Consider the following 23,008-nt stretch of genomic DNA (forward strand, 5'->3'; position numbering starts at 1 on the left):
GTGTGTTTTTCTATTTTAGGGTGGGGTGTTGGAAAGGGAGGGGTGCTTTGTTCTGAAAGAAATAATCCTGGTTCAAGCTGTTTTTATTGAAATTCATATTGTACAAGAGTAGGTAATAATATTTATGTTAAATTTATCTATTTTCTTTAGCCATTAGAGCTGGCAGATTTTGGTTAGTGTACAACAAGCTAAATCAAACAAGGATATAGAATGATAGATGATTCTATTAAACAATATTGTACCAGAGAACCAATCATAGATGGTAAACAAACCTCAGGACATCCCTCCAGATCTGGGAGCTGTACTTCCTTCTGTTGTTTTAGCTCATAATTTTTTTTGCTAAAGTTTAAAAAGTTTATTTGGAGCATGATTTTATCAGAAGCAACAGAAAAACTTTTTTTTTAAGTCAACATTTCTTTGAAAATAATTACTGTATTTTTAAAACCAATAATAATCATTGCTGTTTAAAATATAGCCAATCTATGGCCAAGTTAAACTACAAACTGGTCTTGATTGATTTCCTCTTAAAACACAAAAGGAGACTTGAGGTTTCCTTTATTTTAACAAATTACATAGAAGCTTCCTACCCTCACCCACCAGGCCTGCCTTGCCACTTCATACTCCATCTTATAGAACACATCATGTGGCCGTGGCCCTTAAATCTCTCCACATTGTTAGTTCTCTGTAAGGTACAAGGTCTTGGAGTGTTAGAAATGAGGTAGCTCCCGCCCGTATCTGTCCCACCTCTACCTTCTACACATAGAAACCACAACTGGAGAATGAAACAAGTAGGTACAAAGAGACCACTGTTTGCATAAAACCTCAGAGCTGTGGGCAAACTATGTTTCTTCATCAGTCACTACAGAATCTTTTTTATTCCCTGGATATATTGTCTATAATGATAAAAATTCTGCCTTGAAAAAGAAAGAAGGGGGTGGGAAAGGATTGAGGGAGAGAAGGAAGAAGGGAGGAAGGGAAGGGTTATGTGACCCTTCTGTGATGGCTTTTACTTAGAAACATCTTATTGCATTCTTTGGGCACTATTGTTACCTTAACCTTATAGTAACTTTTTCCATGTGATTTCATATTTATTAAGGGTTATACTGTAGCATAAAAGATTTAAACAATGCCCATCTTATTATATTTATTTTTAACATCACAGGTAATTCTTGAATATGTTATTTTAAAAGTCATCAATAATCTCTATTCCTGCACACATGGGGAAACCAGGGCACTAAAAGTTATTTGAGCTGATGTGCCCATAAGAGTACAGAGTCTCAGAGGTTTCAGAGCTTTGTTCAACAATCCTCTGTCTAAAATTTTAAATTCAGTTCATGAGTCAGCCTAAAATGAGTCTAGGACATTGTCGGAGCTGGTAGGGAATTCACAGAGGGGTTTTATTCTTCCATAGGTCTACGCTGTGGGAGGGGAAATAGGGTAGGGACGGAGGTGTGAGGGGAGAGTATAGGGGGTGAGTTGATCCCCTTGCCTGGTAGGGGACCCTAAATGATGGTTGAGGAACAGGTGTGGGAGAGGAAAGAGCTAGCCCCCCTTCATTTTATGAAATCTTCAAAACCAAGCTTGTTTACTGAATGGCCCCTAATTTACTTTGGGCAGCTGTAGTCTGGGGATGGGAATAAAGTGGAGAGGTGGGTACCATCTAAAATGGAAGGATTTGAGGGCTGTTACGTCCATGTAGCAGGGTCAGGATCCTTGCTGCCAGGAAGGTAGGCATTGAGCACTTCACTGTAGATGCTTCCTTGGTTCATTTCCAACTTATATTTCAATGAGTTTTAAAGCTCTAGGGAACTTTGTATCAATTTTCAAGGCTTTTAGAATCTTTAGGTCTAATTCTATTGCAAGGGCAGCTAAGCAAGAGAGGATAGGCATATTGAATTTGGTTTCTAGAAATGAGGAAACAGATCAGAGGTTTTCAGTATTCTCAAAGGATAGGCTATTGAGCCGGCTATGGTGGTACACACCTGTAATCTCAGGGGCTGAGATGGGAGGATCACGAGTTCAAAGCCAGCCTCAGCAAAAGCAAGGCACTAAGCAACTCAGTGAGACCCTGTCTCTAAATAAAATACAAACTAGGGCAGAGGATGTGGCTCGGTGGTCAAGTGCCCTGGGTTCAATCCCCAGTACTAAAAAAAGAATAGGCTGTTGAACAGTGGGCCCAGGATATGCTTCTTTAAGGAAAAATAAATTAAGGGAATTGAACACACCAACATTGCCCATCTTATTATATTTATTTTTAATCTGGAAATTTCATAGCAGTGTTGACAGAACAAAGCTTCAAAAGATTTGTGTTGTAGACATGTATTTATCATGTCTTTCTGAGCAAGGGTCCAATTTATGTTTTGCATGTTTGTGTGACCACCTACTAAGATATCATGGACTACAGATCATGGGGAGCAGGAAGAGGTAATATTAGGCCAAGGACCTGCTACCCCTGGAGTTAGGGTGAGCCTCCCAGGTGCATACTTGCTCAGAGGAATGCCATACATCTCCCAAAGCTCAAGCAATGAGAGTAGAGGACCTTGTTGCCAGCTGAGGCTATCTTGGTAAAGATCAACATCTTTCCATATTGTTTTCCTCATTCTGTTTTGAGAACTTGCTATGGATAGAATGCAAGATTATCATCTGACTCCATCATTGTGTGGGCAAAAAAACCTACACTTGGGAAATGTGGAGGGAATTGCCAAGATCCCACAGCTGATCAGAGGGTGGGAAGCTCAGTCTTGTCTCCCAGACTAGAATTTTCCTTCATGCCTCCCGGCCTCAGTCCCCTCTTGGTATGGCTAATGCTTCTTCTTATTTTTCTTTCTTTCTTTTTCTTTTTTTTCTTTCTTTCTTTTTTTTTTTTTTTTTAGTTTTGGGATAAAACCCAGGGGTGCTTAACCACTGAGCCACATCCCCAGCCCTATATTTTATTTTTTAATCTTGAAACAGGGTCTTGCTAAGTTGCTGAGGCTGGCTTTGAACTCGCAATCCTCCTGGCTCAGCCTCCCGAGCCTCTGGGATTATAAGCATGTGCCACCATGCCTAACATGGCTGATGCTTCTGACAGCTGTATTGCCAGATTAGCTTTAGAGTTGCACCATTTGTGCTCTTACTAGCAGTGTATGAAAGTGCTAGTTTACTGGTACCATCAGCAGCACAGGACTTTCTTAAGCTCCTATTAATGCCAGGCCTAGGGACAGGTGCTCAAGATAACAGTAGTGATTTTTTTCCACTCTCTGCCCTGGCAGAGCCCTTGGTGTAGAAACAAGATATATATATATATATATATATATATATATATCCTGGTTGTTTTATAAACATTCATGATCATTACAGTCCAGTGAGAGAAGGCAGCTGGCAAGTCAAATAGGAAGAGAGTAGAATAGAAGCCCAGAGAACAAGGTCCCTCTTCTGTGCATGAATTTGAGGCTATTTGTAGTGAGCATACATTTGACTGGACCTTTAGTGATGACTAGGAAATCAGAAAGTTTGTTTTGTGATATTATAGCCAAAAGAAGGCTGGTAGAAAAAGTCAGCATGTGACTTCCTCTGGATGGCCTTGACTCCTCACCACAATCTTAATGATTTTCCAAGGATTCTGAGCCCAGCAAGGCAGATGATGTTGTCCAGGTTCCTTCGTGGTATAACTCTTCTGGGTAACACATCATTGCTAATGCCTGGAAGAGTCAGTGCTGGAACCCGAGGCCTTCTCACTACAAAGGCAAGGATCTTCCTGCCAGACATAATCCTTTGGGACTGTATTTTGGTATCAAAACTTTGGAGCATATGTTACTGGCTCACTATAGGAAAAAAAAATCATTGACACATGTGTTCATTTCAAATACAAAGATCCAGATTTGTAATTGTAATATTCAGGGGTATAAAATACCTTGTTAGTTCTTTTCCCTGCCTAGGACTTGGCCAAAGAATTTCTTTTGTTTACTCAGAACTATTTCCTAATTTTGGAGAACAGATGTGAACAGGTGTCTTCAGCATCTACTGTTTATTGTAGATTTTAGCAGGGGTGAAAACTCCTATCTCAGAAATGGTGATTTTTAAAATCAGAAACCTGATATTGTTTGTAGGTGCTGAGGAAGTAATACTGAGCAATGAAAGGTTTCTCCCTTCCCCTGAAAAAAGAAACACCTCTGTCTTTCTAATGTAAAAATTTCAGAGTTTGTTTCATTTTTCATTCTTTGTATTTAACCAGACCACCTGCAGGAAACAAAACTATTTTTTTTCATTATTAACAAAAATACTTTAAAAGTATTCTCATTTCTTCCCATGGTTGGTAACACAAAAGAATTTTGATTTTGAAATGATGCATATTGTTGGATTCAATGGAGAAAAAATGTACACATGTATGCAAATGAGAATATTATATATACCAGGTAGATTTTATGAGCTAGGATTTGACTTAGGTATTTTCTATTTTAGGTGTAGTTTTTATATTTAAACCATTTAAGTGTATATGTGTATTTTTGAAGAGAAGGGTGTTTTCATAGGCAGACATTTATTCTTGATTCTGCTTTATATATCCTTTAACACTAAAGACATTTTTTTGAGACATTTGCTCCCAGAATTTGATTTTCTCAGTCTTGTTTGTAGTTGGCCACTTCTCCTCGTTTTGAAACATATTGTTTTCTCTGTGTCTGCACTGCTGTCTTCATTTACCTGTTTATTCATGAGGAAACTCACTGAGATGAGATGCCCATTGGGCTTGGATAGTCCTGTGTTTTCACCCTTTGTTGATGCTTTCGGTCCCTCTGTCATGTGTCCCTCCATTGATCCTTACCATTGCTCTTAAAATTTTGTTGGCTGCCCAAATATAAAGCAAATCAGAACCAGATGCTAAGTAGTGTTTGAAGTATAAGAAATAGGCTTCAATTCCTCCTTCTTTCTTCCTTCCCTTCCTGTTTTTTAAACTTTTTATTATCATGTAATAATTGCACACATCAGTGGGGTTCAGTGTGGTATGTCACATGCATACAGTGTGCTCTAATCTCAAATATGGTCTATGGTCTCCCTTTGTCCACCCTCTTCCCCCACATCTCAACTTCCAGTAATCATCACTCTACAAGTTGTTTTTTTTTTTTTTCAATTCCACATATAAGTAGCCACAAGTGGGGTTTCTTTGGTTCCAACAGCATTCAGCTCAGGCCCAGCACATCCAGCTCCCCTCTGTGGATGCTTGCTGAAGAATGAGAGCTCTGTGGGTGTTTAGCTCCATTCCAAAGCAAGATATCACATCTTTAATTACTGTGGCTCATCAGAAGTACGAAAGCGGAATGAATAAATATATATATGGAAGTTAGGTTAGAGTCATTCTTCCGTTCTTCCCTTATCCAATCCCTTCTCCTTCCCACTCAGTTCGGGAGGAGATGAGGGAAAGGAGAAATACTGGGGACTGAATTTGAGCAAACTATATTCTATACTTTTTAAAAATTATGTCAAAATGAATCCTTATGTGTAACTAACTAAAAAGAAGCAATAAAAATAGCTGACTTGTAAAATTTAAAGCAATAAAAAGAGTGGGGAAAAAAGGATGGTTAATTAACCACGAGTAATTAATGAAGCAGCCTCCCATACATGGGCTGTTTGTGTGGTTCCTTGTTTGCCAGGAAGCATTGGCATAGTTGGATATCCAGTTTTATAGAGTTGCATTGGTGTCTAGTTCAGAATGATCATTTACTAAATTAGTGCAACCCAGAATCCCCAGTGAAGCTTCTGTGATTTGAATTGATCTCTATAGAGTACTTCAGCTGCCTTTGGTTGTATTAGAAGGTTGGTCCTATGAGGAGGACCATTCATCTAAGACATAAACAATTAAAAGAGGATTTGCCATGCTCAAGTCTCCGTGCCTGAGGTTGGGGCAGAGATGTTGGAGACATTATCTCAGACTTCATGGAACTTGTTGTCGAGTCATGAGAAGCCGAGAGAACATTCAGGTCACAGAGATTCACATTCTGGCCAGTGCTCCTCCTCTGGCAGCCATGCAGGCCGACCTTCAGTTCAGACCTATCACCTTCTTCTCGGTCTCTGTCTCTCTCTCCTTGGTGACCACATCAGTCTTTGGGGTCTCAGGACCCAGAAGCTCTTCCTGCCTGAACCATGTGCCACTATTTTTTCTAGCACAAGGAGGATAAACCACCCAAAGCCCACATCTTGTACGCATAGAAGTATACAAATATCTCTGTTCATAATAACAAAGAGTTGGAGCCAACCCACCTATTCAGCAAAAAGTAATGATCAGTGTGGTTTGTGTCTCGTGAATTCATATGTGATGCATGACATGCTATATCCTTGTGGTCTATGGTTAACAGGTTCAAAGTAATTATGTCATTTAGGTCATCTTACTCTTTAAAGGAATAAGACACATCTTTAATAGTATAGACTATTTTCAACATTAGTATGCTGCCGTTTTTCTGTATTGATTGGACATCAGAATGAATTTATTTCCTTCTTTTAGAATTCACACATTCCCCTAGTGATGCAACTTGAAGCATTAAGCAAGATTTCCTACTTGGAATGGCCACTGGTTCCTCCAAAATGGCTGATTTTATTTATCTCACTGGCACTGCAAAAACAACCTGCTATAAAGTTGCTAGTGAAATCCAGGACCTTTGAAACAAGTCATTGTTTGACCTGGAATGGTTTTCAGATTGGTAGTTGTTTCCAGAAAACCTCAGTTGTTTTCACTTCTCTAGGAAAATCTCTTTGATGTCACCCAAGAATCAGTGATACCAGCTCTACCCAAGCTTGCATCAGCTTTCATGTGTCAAGGCAAATTTGTTTGAAGCCAACCCCAGACTTAAATAGATATGACTCAAATAGAAATGATCATGGTGGGTATCGAAAACTGCCTCGTAATCGCTCTTTCTAGAATCAAGCTGTCTCCAAGTTCCTTGTGTGTGGGCAGTCAAGTGCCTGAGAGGCACTTCCATCTGCCTGACAGCACTTCTACCACCAACTCACTTGCAAATAGAGTTCTAGAAGTACTGCAGCACAAATAGACCTGAAGGACTGAAATTTTCTAGTACTGAGTTGATTTCTAGAGAGGAAGCTATTTTGTTTCTGTCTATAAATGAAAGAACTCTACCTTCACCTTCTGTTGGCCCCAGTGTTTCCTCTATGGACCTTGTCTTTAGTGTTCTTACTCACTGACCAGTATCTCCTCACACTTGAATACTCTTTCTAGATTTTTCTTTCAAATCTCATTTTCTTTTTTTTCTTTTTTGAGTGCATCTTTAACTTTTAATTTTAAGATAACTGTAGGTTCATATGAAATTGTAAGAAATAATACAAAGAAATACCTTGTACCTCTGCCTGAATTCTTCCAGAAATTGGGAATAGCTTATACAACTAAGTCCCAGATTCTTGAGTATTTCTTGCTAAGCTCCCTTCTTGTCCCTCTTCTCCTGACGCTTGTGTATGATTGGGTTCTAAATAGATGTGTGCAAGGACTGTGTTCATAGAGTGGACTTGCCTGGTTTGTGTCCCTCCAATCCTCAGTGGAGAATACACAGGTAAGCAAGATCAGCCAAGATCTTCAGACCAAGATTTTGGGAGAACCATGTACCATGCAGCCTCCTCTATCTGTTTTCAAACTGGTTGCATCAAGGTTGCACATAAGTGTTGAAACATGTGGCCCAGATGGTAAGAGCTCTGCCAGTCTACACAGATCTAAATTCCCGTGGGCTGGGGAAGACTATAAAGCCCAATGTGTCGAAGCAGCTTCATAGTACTAGTATAGTTTGACCAAGTGGGAAGGAGGAAGAAAGATGTGTCCAGAATGAGCAGCCCTTCAAGCAAGCCCGGAAATGAGAATAAGCCCTGGAGCCATAAGAGATGCTCCAAGGAGGTCCTTCTGATGGTAGATTGGAGAGGGTGGTCTGTATAATGGGGCAAAAGTAATACTATCTTCCTTTCTTCTTTTGGCTAAATTGGAAGTTATTCCTCCAGATTAAGCTGACATTTATTGAGCACCTACCTTGCAGCAAGAATTAAGGATAAAATTTGAAGAGAACAAGAGACCTTCCAATAAGTAAACAGGTACATAAAATCTTAAAATAGCAAAGTTTCAAATGCACACCAGATGCAGAGTTCTCCAGGGAACCCAGGAGGCAATGGTAGCCAGCAAAGCTTCACCAAAGAAGTGACAATTTTATGTGGTCCTAAATGGTAATACAAGTGTGCTCAATAGTCATTGCAACAAGAGACAATTGGAGTTGGGGATGTCAAAGAGTAAAGAATACATGACATTCAGTGACATGGGGCATGCAGAAGGATAGAGTGTACTAATGCACAGGGTATGCAAAAAGCAAGGTGTGTCCTAGCTCTCCTAAAATGGAGCAGGTATTCAGGGTTGCCAGGCTGGAAAAGCAGGCTCAGAGCAGATTAGGAAAGGTCTTATTTGTCATGCTGAGGAGTCTGAGCTTTATCATGTGGGAAGTGGAGACTCATCCAAGATTTATACACAAAGTCAGGAGACACATTCCAACTGCGTTTCCAGGATCTTTACTTGGAAATGGAATGTAGTGAAAGAGATGGATATCCCAGAGATCACTGGGAAGTTTTTGCTATAGAACTGATTAGAAATGATGAGAGTTTGAACTGGGACCCTGAGGAGTGGGTTTTCCCCCCTAGAAGAAAATCCACAAAATAACAAAACAATATTTAAAAGGAAAAGGATGGGTAAAGATTGTGCAGCAAAAACATGAACCAAAAGAAAGAGGGCATAGTGATAGTTTTAATAAATACAACAGAAGTATAAGCAAAAGAAAAAAATCATTGGGGTAAAAAGGGAAACCACATAAATGAAAGAGAACCCATTGTGATGCTGTAATGCCATCAACCTCTAGGCACCCCATAAAACAGCTTTGAAATATAGACAGTCATTTCTCAGGTGGAATGAATAGAAATTAGCTAGAAATTAGATGTGGGGGATGAAGCAGCAGAGATTTCAGAATGTCTGAGGTTACAGCTTGAGGGACTGATAGAACAGACAGCTGTGCCACTATGGATGTGAGTGCCCAGAGGGTGAGTTCAGTCCAGGACTCAGACTGGATATAAAGACTTGAGAATTATCAGTGTATATATGCAGCCAGGCCCTTGGATTTAAATAAAATCATGTAAGAAATGCTAAGACAGCATGATCAGGAGATGACAACGGCATCATAATCCCATCTTGCTTTTACATAGTGTTGTGGTAAATGCTTTCAAAACATGTTAGCACAAGATCTCACCACTCACCACATTTACATTGTGAGATGGATGCATCTTTATCATTCCTATTAACTCCTTGTGCATTTTAGTTCATCTCTACTCCTCAGCATGTAGTCCTTGTGGTTCTCTGCAGGAGCACCAGCAAAGTTCAGAGTTGTGTTGTGTTTTACCCCAAGGTGAGACTCTGAGGTGCCCTGGTCATCACTCCTAACCAAAGGGATCCTTCATGTGTGGCTGCTTTAGGGGCTAAAAGTGACATAAAAAGCAAATATGGCAAGATTCAGTAGGGGACATGATTTTTGTTAAAGGAATTTCAAAGGGAAGAATGGCTTAGTTTTGTGGAAACAACCCAAGGAGAGAATCCGTGGAGGGAAAGTGTGTTTCTGGCTCCAAGTCTAGGTCTGGAAAAGGTATTTCACAAAGTAGCAAATTTCGTTTGTGACTATGCCAGCATTGCTTTTCTCTGCCTCCTTCTAAGGCCAGAGTAGTCAGCAGTGACCTATGAACTCCTCTGCCAAGGAACAGTTTATAAGAGTAGGAGGCCAAGCCAAGTCTTTGGCTGGCCAACTAGCAGGAGAAGCCCAAGCATTGTGGAGATGTAGGATGGTATCCCCAAAAGGATTCCATGGGTCACAGGCTCCTTGAGTGGAAGGTCCAAGTCAGAAAGCAGAAGTTTGAATGGGAAATCAAAGATGGTCAGTTGGTTAAGAGCCAAAGCAGGTTTAAAAGTCAATATGGGCACTGCTTTGTTTTTAGCTATAAGAAAAGTGATTTAAATGTAGCCTGGTTTACTGGAGATTGGTTTAAGCAAATCTGTTTTCAGGTGCTCTTAATAATTCATTGCCGGGTAGGCAATGCAGGTGGACCTGCCACACCTGCAAGGGAAGTGATCAGCCTTATTTAAAATTCTGAGAGTAAAGCAATAGCACCTAGCTGGTTTCATCATCTCAGTGCAAGCCAAGTTAACAAGCTGTGTCCTAACTACTTTGTGAAATGTGTTCTCCTCTCTTTGGTCTGATTCTCTGGGATGTTCTGGAGATCTGTATGTGTGTGTTTTCAGGGAAAGGATGGGTTTGAATTGAGAAATTATTTCTCTCCTTTCAGTTATCACCACAACTAGGGCAGATGTCAAGTTTCAACCTTGATCACTGCAGGAGCATTGTCAGCTACCTTTTACCCTCTTCTATGATGGGAAAGAAATGAAATGTGTGGTGAAAGTTCCAGCAAGCAATCATAGGTAGCTTTCAGTGCTGAGCTAGGGAAAAAAAATAGGTGTGTCTGAATTCTAATTAGACTCTCTTTCCCTTGACCCAGATTTTTCCCCAACTAAAGGGAGATGATCCACAAGGCCTGTAACCCCTTTGGTGAGAATCACAGCCACTACCAGAACCAAGGGGTGGATATATGGAAAGTGGCGAGTGGACTGTCCTTTGTCATCCTAGAACAGCTGCAAGGAGATAGGCTGCCTGTTACTTTGTAATTCTGGGGCGAGGCATCTCAGAAGAACAAAGCTGAGCCCAGACATTTGGCTTAGAAACTGTTCCTAGGCAGAGTAGTCCATAAGTCATTTCAGGCTATCCACAAAGGAGGCAGAGACTAGCAATAGTGGAGTGGTTACAAACTGAATTTGCCTACTCATGAAATACTTCGTCCATGAGACCAGCTCCACAGCACCTAAGTGGAAGGCAGTTCCAAATCACTCTAAAGGATTGTCAGTTTAAACAATATTAGGGAATAGTCGAGCCCTGTGCCCTAAAGAAATTTTAAGAAGCCTGTGTTAGTCACCTTTTCATTGCTATGACCAAAATACCTCCCAAGAACAACTTACAGGAAGAAAAATTTATTTAGGCTCATGGCTTCAGAGGTATCAGTCCATGGTCGGCCTACTCCATTGCTCTGGGCTTATGCTAAGGTATAACATCATGGTGGAAGGGTATAGCAGAGGAGTGGTGCTCCACTCATGGTGACCAGAAAGCAGAGAGAGTGTGTAAGGAAAGGATAGCAGAGAAGATGCACCCTTCGGGGACATGCCCCCAGTCACTCCACCTACCTTCAGTTATCACCCAGTTAGTTCATTCAAACTAGGAAGCACTGATTAGGTCACATCTCTCATAATCTAATCATTGCACCTCAGAACATTCCTGCATTAACACAGGAACTTTAGGGGGAGCATCCCATATCCAATCCTCATCCTAACAAAGTAGGAATCACATTCCCACATGTTGTGTTTTTGTATTGTCTTATTTTTACATTAACCTGAAGTTTCCTGTCTGTTATTCCTGCATGTGTGGTGGCATCACAATTGATGATTTCCACTGGTCATCCTGAGACCCTGCTGACCGCAATGAGGGGCCTCTGGCCTCCTTGGTAGCTGAGGCTGTTTCTACCTTTGTGTTTTCCCACATGTGCTCTGACCAGAGTGGCCTGGGGCTTCCTTCTGTGCTGCAGTGCAAGAGGATGCAGCTGTCAAAATAAAAATAGCCTGTTAGATTGTTCCACCATGGCAGGCCTAGGGAGGGGGTGTGACGAAGTGCCGCCCTGAGAGAGAAGGCTCTGGAACACTGGTTCATTCTTCCTTTTTTTTTCCTTTTGGTACCAGGAATTGAACTGAACCACTGAGAGGTGCTCAACCACTGAGCCACATCCCCAGCCTTTTTTACTTGTTTTTAATTGAGAGACAGGGTAAGTTGCTGAGTCTGGCCTTGAACTTGTGATCCTTCTGCCTCAGCCTGAATTGCTGGAATTCTAAGTGTGCACCACCGCACCTGGCTCTGGAATGCTGGTTCTTAAGTAGAATGAACCAGCTCTCCAGTTCACATCTGCTATGTGTTAACATCAGACATTGCCATGGAGAGCAGAAGTACAGGCTCTTTAGTTCATTTCACCACATTGTGAGACTCTTCTCCCCATCCTACCAGCCCCTGGGCTTGTTTTCTGACAAGAGCTTCCATGGCCCTTCTGTGCTGCCCATGCTTGTACCTTCACCACCTCTGGGCTGTGCACATCATGATCCTGAGCCCTACCTTTGGAGGACTGACCAGTCCTTGAGGGTAGCACCATGCCCGTCAGCATTTGCCTTATTCCCAAAACAAACATTGCTGGGGTCTGATCCCAGACAAAGGACATGGAGTTAGGCTCAGGGGTCATGAAAGCTATTAGAAAGCATTTCCTCAGTGCTGCACATCATGTCCAAGCCTGAAGACAAAAGGCCACCTGCAAAGCCACTAACTCACACCGCAGTTGAGTTATTCTTCTGTCACAAGCAATGGCACCTGATACCTCATTGGTTTAGTCATCTGCAAAAGAGGAAAAAATAACCCCTGGCATAAAGAGTTGAGAAGGTGAGCCTGGCTCAGACATATGTACTCATGGAGATACAGCTGGTGTTCACTCAGCCCAGTCTCTGTGATACTGCATTTGATGGTAACTGAGCAGAGAAGACTGCCATTGAGGGTGAGCCATTGACCACAGGCCTGCCATCAACAGTTTATTGCACCTACTGTGTACTGGCATTACAATTAGAGTTTTTACATATTGAATCTCATTTCTTGTTTTAAAAAGTCCTATATTCAAGAGAAATCCCACTCTCTCTCTTCTTCTAGCAGAGCAAGGAAGAGACCCTAGCACAGCTCTTGATTAATGAGGAGGCTTTCTAAGAAACCAGTGTTCTCTGTCAGAAAACATTTAAATGGGAAGAAAATAAGATGTGCAAAATGGACTTCAAGTCATCAGAATGACTTTGTGAGATGGGAATCTCTAGACAAGGACTCAGCATAGTTTTGTCTGTCAAGGCCCAGGAAATAAGGTTTTGAGACATTGAGGGGACACATAATAGGAGGGTATGACTATGCCTCAGTAAACACAGCCTTGGTTTACCCACCCAGGCTTCCCTGACAGGTAGCTAGAGAAACCTCTGTGACTGAGTAGGCATGCTCACAGAAGCTCAGGCCAGGCTTGAGCCTTGGGGCTATGTTGTCCCTAGTTTAATGCAGTCCTGAAAATGTCCAAGAATTTTAACCTGGAATTTACGTGTTATGATTTTGCATTGTTAGTGATCCCTCTCACCACGTGCTGCTGGGACCATTGACAGTGGGTAATAGAGGTAAGGAGGCTGCTTAGGCCTTCTAAGACTGCTGTTGTTACTCTGCAGCCTACTGCAGGTACCTCAGTCAGCTTAGGAGCAACACTTTTAGGGCACAATGGGTGGGTGGCCATAAGTTTTAAAATTCTAAAAATATACCTGTCCTCTCAGGCAAATGCTTCCCTCAGTAGCAAGCATTTACTAATGATCTATAAGAGCTAGGAGACCAGTAGAAATATAATTACCATAGGACCTGGCCATTCCAAGTTTGGGGAGGTCTGTTGAAGACATTGGCCATTCACAAGCAGTCCTGGACCCCTGTGCTGGACCATGGTACCTGTGTAAAGGTGATATCATCTGACATTCAGAATAGAGAGCTGGGCTCTTTGCAGGAAATAGAGGCTCAGAAGGTGAGGGGAACCAGTACATTAGGGATGGTTTTAATAAGGAACAGCCATTGGGATGAGTCCTAAGGAGGAGGTTATTCTAGACAGATGAAACTATAGGAACTCAGGGGTGGCAGTAAAGTACAGAACATTTGGAGACACTCACAAACAGCCCAGTGTCCCTGGAGCTAAGGACAGAGAGCACACAGGTAGAGGTTAGGAAAGGGGCTTGTAGACAAGTAGAAAAGGACTTTGAAGATGAAATGTCTTCATTTTTCAGATAAGGAAGAACCACTGAATATGTTGTATCTGCACATGACCCATTGAAATATTTATCTTTTACAGAGAGAATGTTTTCCTTAATGATATTCATAGAACACTCCTGAAGAGTCAATTAGTGATCTATCTGCTGATTCATGGCCATTTTTTTATATGATTATATAGCAGTAACCTGCGTGAAGTGATATGCAGACTGCTTTGGTTTGAAATGTCTGCTGAAACTGGCCCCAGTTTTCATGAGTCACAATTGTGTACATCAGCAGGTCCTTACACCGAACCGAAATTACAGCAGAGGCTTTCGGTGGTGAGATGGAGATGGTGTGAATCTCCTCTCTATACCTCCCCATAACCCTCTCCACGTTGGCTGAAGGAACTCCTATGTGCTGATGAGGCCCACTTTAGCTTTTTCATTGAAATACCTTGAACAAAAATAAACATTGAGTTCTCATCTGTTGATCTGCCGAGTCAAATGTATGTCGATTTTTGACTAACCTGAAAGAAGCCAGCAGGTGTAGGAGGCTTCTTATTTGCATTTTGTCTCACAAAATCAAGCCCAAGGCTAAATCTTGTCTGTCCACTCTGACCTTCCTACCCACTCCCCACCCCACCAAGGACCACAGATTTCTTGGAAGTTGTTATTTGTAGCACCGCTACCTAAATTTAGTGCATGCAGGAAGAATCAGGGGCAAATGGGTACTTTAAGAAAATAAATGCCTCTTCAGTTTAGAATCTAGGCTTAAAATGTATTACGTCGCATAACAACAGGACCATATTTATCTTCAGTGATAATTATCTACAGTAATTTCTTTGAGAATTTTGCTGTGGTAATGTTAATAAAAGAGGAGGCCAGAATCTCACCTCCTTTATGTTACCTATTTATTTTTTTTATGCTGTCTTCTGTGTCTCGGTCCAAAGGCATACATATGTGCTTTTTGAATGTAATCTTCTAGAGATATGATTTGGACTTCTACTCTTCACTTTTAATGTTTCTACAAATGTTATATGCTGTATGTTAATTCTTAAATTTTGAGGAGAAACAGTAATCAAAATGCAAGGGCCAGGTACTGTGTTTGACTCCCATACACATATGTGAAGTGGCAGTCCTCATAAGCCTTCTCTGGAATAGAGACACACTCAAAGAAAAGCCTGTGAGAAGCCTGTGTAAAGGAGACTGAGATGATCCAACATACAACATACAGCCTACAAGAGCAATTTCAAGTCAGCAGTTGCCATCTCTTGGATCTGTGACTTTCAAGAGTCCAGGCTAAGTTTTTTTTAGCGTTTACTTACCAGTAGGTTTAGATACAAGTGCAGAAGTAGCCAGATTTACAGACAGAAAGGAGAGGGTAGTTGTAAGGACTGTGAATAGGAAGAATGGGGAATTAGTTGACTGAGTACAGAGTTCCAGTTTTGAAAGATGAGACAGTTTGGAGTTAGATAGATAGTGATGATGTTTGTACAACCACACGGATGTACTTAATTCCATGACAATGATCAAGATGGTAATTGGGCTCAACCATACATGCCTATAGTCCCAGCTACTTAGAAGGCTGAGGCAGGAGGATTACTTGAGTCCAGGAGGATTACTTGAGTCCAGTCTGGGTAGCATTGTGTGACTACGTCTAAAAAAATAATAATAAAAAAATAATCAGTATGTTAAGTTTATGTGTGTTCTGCCACAATTAAAAAAAAAAAAGTTTTATAAATGGTTGTCCCCAATGGAAGAAGCCTTTCTTTTTGTGTTTTTGTAACAGTGTGGTCTACCTTCTGATCAGATGAAGATAGTCCAAATTTAAATTTTGTTTTCAATTTTTCTCTTTGGGAGCCAGCTTCTTGGGAATTTGGTAAAATCAGAACTTGATAGGTTCTCTTGCTTGTTCCACTCAACTCATTCATGGGTGTTTGATAATCAGAAGTAGCAGAGTTTGTGTGTATGTGTGTGTGTGTATACACATGTGTACAGGTATATGTGTGCAAACTACAAAGGCCAGCTCAACACTTCCTAAATGGACTTATTTGTCAAAGAAAAGATGATCTCTGTTGGAGGAACCACTTTGGATTTGTTTATGCTGTGTCTGGTACTGGGTGGGCTAAGATGAGAAACCAAGGGTTCTAATCATGATATTTTTGTTAGCAACTAAAATAACTTTTCCACTGCATGAACGGTCCTGGTTCTGGCCCCTTTGGGAACTTACTCTCCTACTTATATTTTGAATTTTCTTCTGTAGGGATACAGTTGTAGTCTTTTTTTTTAAATAGACACACAATAAGTACAGATACTTATGGAGTACAGTGTGACATTTCATGACATATATACAATATATCAGATGAGGATAATCATCTCTGACATTTATTCTTAATGTTGGTAACACCAAGAGTTAAAATGTACTCTACTAGATGCTTTGAAATATAATATGTCCAACCATCCTTATCCTACTGTGTTGTAGAGCTTTAAAGTGATTCCTCCTATCCAACTGTACCCCTGTACCCCTTATCATCCTTTCTCCATTACCTCTTCCCCCACATCTTTCCCAGGCTCTGGGAACTATTATTCTACTCTTTGCTTCCATGTGTAAGATCATGCAGGCCTTTTCTTGCCCCTGACTTACTTCATTCAGTATACTGTCTGCCAGTTCCATCCACATTGCTACAAATGATGAGACAAAGATCTACTCCATAGCTGGCTTTAATTAGCCTTCCTGGGGGAGGGCTGGATTTTCTTTTTGAAAGTAGAATGTCAACTGAATTCTTCAAAAGACTCTTACGATGTTTCATAAAGAGAGAAACAGTGAATTTTAGAAATTGTACTTGAAACAAGCGAGAGTTTGATCTCTTTTCTAGTATTGCAATCAGAATCTCAGCCCTGCTTTTCAAGTTTGTTCCTATGTATCGTTTTAAGTGTAGTCTTTAGTTTCAGACCCAAAGAAAGGGCCAGAACTTTACTTTTGGTGGTTACTATAATCACTGAAACAGAAAACTGAAAAATATTAAAGCTTTAAAGAACGTGGCCATGGACAGCGTTGATCTTTGGTTCACGTAGAGCTTCTAGAATACTGTCTGAACTTCTTCTCAGCCCAGTGATGTCTGTTATGTCTTTAAAAACCCTAAACACAAAAATGTCGCCAGAAAGCTTTCCTTGGCAAATAGCTCCTAACCCTTTTACTTCTTTTCAGTGCTTTCCTAATTCTTTATCCTGTGTGTTTTCATACTGATTGATGTGATGTTTTGGTATAATGAATATTCAGTACAAAATGAGGTTACCTTGAAGTAGATAGCGACTTTTTAAAATTGTTCCCCCTTTTTCTCCCTCTAGTGCCCACCTCATCAGTGTTGCTGGAGTTCTCTGGAAATGTTAAGCCACTCAAAAGGCCATGTAGTCCAAAGAAATTAACAGCTGCTCTTTCTTTGTCTACCACAGCAATCATGACAGTCTTAGAGCATTGACAGGGCCCTTTCTATTAACTGAACTTGTTTTTTGTATTCAGTGCAATACAAAACAAGCCTTGTGCATTGAAAAGCCATAAAGACATCTGATAGTTCCATAAAATTTAATGTTAGTTGACTTTTACCAGTTCACTTTTTTGAAACTTCATGGAAAGTGCTGAGTTTTTATTTATTTACAATTTTAATTTCAAGGGAGAAGATAACCAATTTCATTTTTATGTTTTTAAAAATATTTAGAGGTAATGTAAGGAAATGAATACTGTGCAGTAAATGCTATGCCCCTGGAAACATTGCTATTTTTATTCCAATGTTTTCAGATTGTTCTAAAGTTTGTATACATTTTTTTAATCCATGAGTTTGCTATAATTTTTGTGATTTAACCAAACATATCCTACCCCTATTCATTGTCTTTCTACAAATATCACCACCAGGGAGCAGTCCTTTGTATAAGTCATATTAGAAAAATAGCTGTTCCACATCACATGAAAACTTTTGTGCAACTGCACTCATTAGTACCAGGGTAATTTTAAATGAGTCCAGCTTTTTTATGGTCCTGGGGTCCGTGTGCTGCTTTCTGAATTAGTAACTAACAGTCATTAATTGTGCACATGTGCAGGCATCTGATGCCTTTTTTAGGTAGCTTGAGTTCTGTAGTCTGTGGCCTTTAAGAGATGTTGCTTTGTTAATGACTAAGCCAAGATAAATAGATGTTCTTGGGCAGCAAGCAGCTGAACCTTTTTGACAGTTTGACTCCTTCTGTGGCTGAATTTGCATACTTATTGTAGATCACAGTGAGTGGTTCACATCCCCGTTGGAGTACACAGGAGGTGGGCTAGTGTCACTGGTGTGTGTATAGAAAACATGCTTTTGGCCAAGCACAGTATTGCAAACCTATAATCCCAGCATTTGGGAGACTGAGGCAGGAGGATCACAGATTCAAGGCTAGCCTCAGCAACTTAGCAAGACCCTGTCTCAAAATTTAAAAATATAAATAAAAAGGGTTGGGGATGTGGTGCTATGGTTAAGCTCCCTGGGTTCAACCCCCAGTACCAAAAAAGAAAAGAAAAGAAAACATGCCCTTTACTTGCCTAGTGTGGCCCCAAACCCAGCTTTTCCATTTCTGTGATCCCGGGATTAAGGAATGGGTATTTGACAGTATTTTCTTCCCTAGAACTATTCACATAGTGTGATCTTTGTGGGAATTGATTTTCACCTTGGTCTCAGGACTCAGCAGACCTTTAGTGAGCACCTATGTGGCAGGCATCATTCTAGGGAAGTTTATTATTGTTCTTGTTATTCTGTCTTGGAGAAAACTCAATCTTTAGTTTTATGTTCTCCATCCTGCCTTAACAGCAGCGGGTCCCCAAACTTTGTAACAGAGTTGCACAGATAGGAAGCTGTAACTGTCAACTTGTTCTTCTCAGCTGTGCAGGTGAGGGGCCCAACACAGCCAAAAGTTGCCTCCTCATCCTCTGTGCCTCCCAAGGGATAATACCTTTTGTCATCTTCCTATGATTAGCAGATTCTCCTGCCCCCTGACAGGGCTCTCCTGCTTTGTGGGGCCAATGTTTTGTCCTTTGGTATACCAGGCAGCAGCTAAGGGAATGTGCCTAAAAGAAGCACAGTGCTTTCTACTCATCCTGCTGTTGGCATTTACAGTAACTGATCTTAATAGGCAAGAGCTATTTAACCTACCTCAGTCCAGTTTCTTCTTTCCTTCATTATTTCTTTCCTCGCAATACAAAACTGGACTGATTGTAGATTCTACTTGAATGAGGTGGTTGTTTGTTGACATTTGGGACAGGCAGGCATTTTCATTATTACAGGGCATTCTTTTGGAGCCCTTTCTCTGTTGAAGTTGCTGAGACTGCAGATGGCAGTAGCAGGGGAGGTGGACACTTGAGAATCCTCTTGTCCCTCTGGAAGTATGGAGGTCGGAGGAAGTGTGTGGGAGGAATGAATTTCACAAGCTCCTGGATTGGATCCAACTGCCAACTCTCACTTAAAAAAAAAAAAAATCAGTGAGTCATTTCAATGGTGGCTGTAGAAAATGATCAGAGTATATATCTAGACCAACACACTTGTTTGGCCTCCATGGAAGTAAGGAGTGAAATGACTTTTTTTTTTCTCTTTCAGTAGCATTTCCTTTTTAATAGTCTTGCCCCTTCCATCACAGCATAATACCTATCTAGGTTTGGAGGGGCTTTAGAATGTGAGACATTCCCAGCAAAACACAGCCCCCAGAGAGTCCAGGAAAAAATAAGGACAGCGACAGAAGGAGGCTGGGTGTGGAGTGTGACAAATGAAAGCTCAGAGAGGGGTAATGTACTGCTTCCCTTTCCTCTTCTGCCATCTGATCATTAAGTACGACCTTTGGCAAGCTAAAAGTCCATTTTATCTCAGATAAAATGTTTCCATTTGGATAAGCAGCAGTTACATTCATCTTCTTCAAGAACTCAGGAAGCCTTTACTGGAATATATAATGATTGGCTACATGATTGGTAATGCTTTTATCTTCAAATCATGATTAAATTATTTGATTGTTTCTTCAAAGCTGAAAAAAACATATGTAGAAACTATGCAGGGAAAAAGTTATTTTCTCACCTCTCCTAATTGTGGGAGATAGGAAGCGTTGCATCTCTCAGGGCAGATTCCAATATGAGCCAGTTTTAGCAGGAAGGGGTTTATTAAGAAATGGTTGAAAGCTTAAGGAATGCTCAGCAGAGCTGAAGAAACAGGCTGTAAACTAAAGTTCCAGAAGGATCCCAGACCTTATCACACAGCAGCCCAATGAGCTCTGCAGCCCACTAATTCCAAGTCCATCTCCTGTGTGTCAGATCAATGAAAACTGATTGTGTGCCTTGATCCTAAGCATCAGGGGAGATAGGGAACGGAATTCCCCACCCTGTATTGGAAAAGTCATACTGTAAGGAACTAGCAAAGTATGGATCAAATTGTTCCTTCTAAGACTATTATTAGTAAATACAGCACATAAATTCCTAATGATAGGAGTTAAGAGAGTTCAATGAAAAATTACCAATCTTCTGAGGAACTTGGGGTTGCCTATATCGCCATTCTATATATCTGTCCTTTGTGTATTCTCTTTTATTGGTTATTTTTCTAATTTCTGGTTTTTCCCCTTATTTTCTGAGACGCATGACAATATTCTGTGAGATTAGGCAATTACAAGAGGAGGGTTTAAAAATGATTCATCTAACTCTTTAGACATATTCTTCTGCAAAAATTACTGAGATTTTTATATTTTATATTTTTACTCGATATTAAAGACCTCTTGAACTGTCACGTCAGTAATCCCTCTGACAGAGAGGTGAGACTGGCTTTTGATAAACCTCAAATTTATCATGATTTTTATAGTACAAATTTACATAAACTCTTTTTTTATTTTATAGGGTTGAAGTTCATTTGTTTTTTTTAATCTGTTAGTTTGTTTGTTTCAAAATAGGCCATTATTTTTAAAGAAAAATGTTAGTTTGGTACCCAAAGTTACTGTTCTGGAAAACAAGCAAAATAAAGCAAATTATTTCAAGGATCTAAAACTCCTATTGGCGAAATTGTAGCTGTCATGATACTAAAATTAACATAGAAAGCTATAACATGACACTACACTTTTTAGCCATTGTGCTAAAGTTTTGACTAACAGTGCTTCCTTTTTGGATTTTCAAGATCCTAAATGACATATATAGGAAATGTGGAATATGTGTACTAGTATGTAAGATGATAATTTTGAAACTTGTTGACACTTACTGAAAAGTACTCAGTTTTCACTTTTTTGAAACCCTTTGAATTTTGTCTAAACCTACAAGCTGTTTGCAAACTAGACCATATTTATAAGCAAAACCACAGAAAAGAACCAGGAACTTTAATTAGTTTTTCTCTAGTTCCTTGGCAACAAAAGATGAATGAAAAACTTCTCCTTTTTATTTTTTTTTAATTTTTTGGCTGAGTAAATAGCTATAGTTTATTCAAATATTTTATACACTGACTATAATATTTTCATTTTTATTTATATTTTATCATTTTACAGGGAGTTAAATACCTGTGCATTCCAGCAGCAGATTCACCATCTCAAAACCTGTAAGTTTTTCACTTTTCTGTATTATCTGGAGATATTGAAAATGAATACTGGGCTATAAAATCAAATAAGTAAAGGACTGTGAGAGCCCAGGGGACCCTACACAACTTTGTCCCAGAGAAGAAGTAATAAGCCAGCCTGCAGAGTTCTAGCTGACTGTTTGATGGATGAGATGTCCACAAGAAGGGTCTAATTTTTAAAAAGGATACCTGAAACCAAATCTTCAGTACATTCGTCTTTTCTCTAAAAGCAAACCCCTGGTATTATATATAATTGTAATGCACCAATAAAAAATAAACTTTCAAAGTTCGGAGTTTTGCCTGGAGCAGAGCTGTCCAATAGAAATCAAATGTGAGCCACTGGAACACAAATGCAAGCCACACGAGTGATTTTAAACTTCCCAGAAACAATATTTTAAAAAGCAAAAAGACATAGGCAACATTAATTCTAATTATATATTTTAATTAACTCAATCTATCTGAAATGTGAGCATTTTAATATGTTCTCAGTACAAAAAGTTTATGAGATTTTTTGTATTATTTTATTGTACTTGGTCTCAAGCCTCTGATATGCACTTTTACATTAACAGTTCATCTCATCTTGAACTATCTTCATTTCAAATGCTCAATAGCCACATGGGATAGTAGCCACCATGTGGAATAGCATACATCTAAAGCCCATCCAAGTTGGGTGAATAGATCTTTCCAATTTAGGAAAATCCAGTCCTCTATTTCTTTACAGCTGAGGAAATCTTTGATGTCATTTTGACCCTGTTTGTACCTATAAAGAAAGATTCACAATTGCGACCCTTTCCAGATAACAATAGTCATGTGAGGAGTAGTAATATTACCAGGCTTCGGCAGGGAAGGGGTAGGGATCCAGAGACCCACAGCAGTTATGGCTGTAACATTAACCCTTGGCTGCCCAGAACTGACCCCAGAAAAGACTTGGCAGGCAATAGAGTATAGTATCCTGAAGCATGGATGTTTCCCTTGCAGGATGACAGGCTGGGTACAGAAGTTCTTAGCCATGCCAAGCAAGCATGGCTAAGAGAAAACCCAGGCACTGATTCTCAGACTGGCCCAGTGCCAGACACTGGAGGTCAAATGCACAATGAATTACATACTATTGCATTTTAAGGAAAGTTATAAGCTCTGGTCATGTTTGGGAGTTTAAGGGGTTCACAACCTTGTTAGAATTCATCCCTCTTAGCTCCTGAGTGCTAATGCATGCACATCCTACATATCAGTAGTATACAACACATACTCGTGTTACCTGTCCAAAGTGACTGGCCTTTCTGAAAATCTTCAGAGGCTGGAACATCATTCCACCTTGAGTTTTCACTATAGGAGAGCAAAAAAAATATATAAGAATTTTGTGAGATCTACCTGTTTGAAGAAAATACAGGGCTAGAGTCAGACAGGTTGACGTGGGGAAGGGTGAGGTGGCAGGGCAGTGAACAGGTGGCATAGAGTTCAACCAGGAAAGGACTCAGTA

General features: G+C 40.2%; 1 protein-coding gene across 4 annotated transcripts in view; it reads left to right on the plus strand.

Annotated features, from left to right (window-relative positions):
- Positions 1 to 23,008, plus strand: part of Dusp22 (dual specificity phosphatase 22) — a 79,432-nt gene that overhangs the window by 23,528 nt on the left and 32,896 nt on the right. For all 4 annotated transcript variants that reach the window (XM_077801576.1, XM_077801575.1, XM_026398927.2 and 1 more), the window contains one exon: positions 21,464 to 21,513. In XM_077801576.1, coding sequence (XP_077657702.1) covers positions 21,464 to 21,513 — 50 coding nt within the window. The remainder of the gene's footprint in view (positions 1 to 21,463; positions 21,514 to 23,008) is intronic.

This window comes from Urocitellus parryii, chromosome 8, assembly GCF_045843805.1.
Source record: "Urocitellus parryii isolate mUroPar1 chromosome 8, mUroPar1.hap1, whole genome shotgun sequence".
Classification (NCBI taxonomy): Eukaryota; Metazoa; Chordata; class Mammalia; order Rodentia; family Sciuridae; genus Urocitellus; species Urocitellus parryii.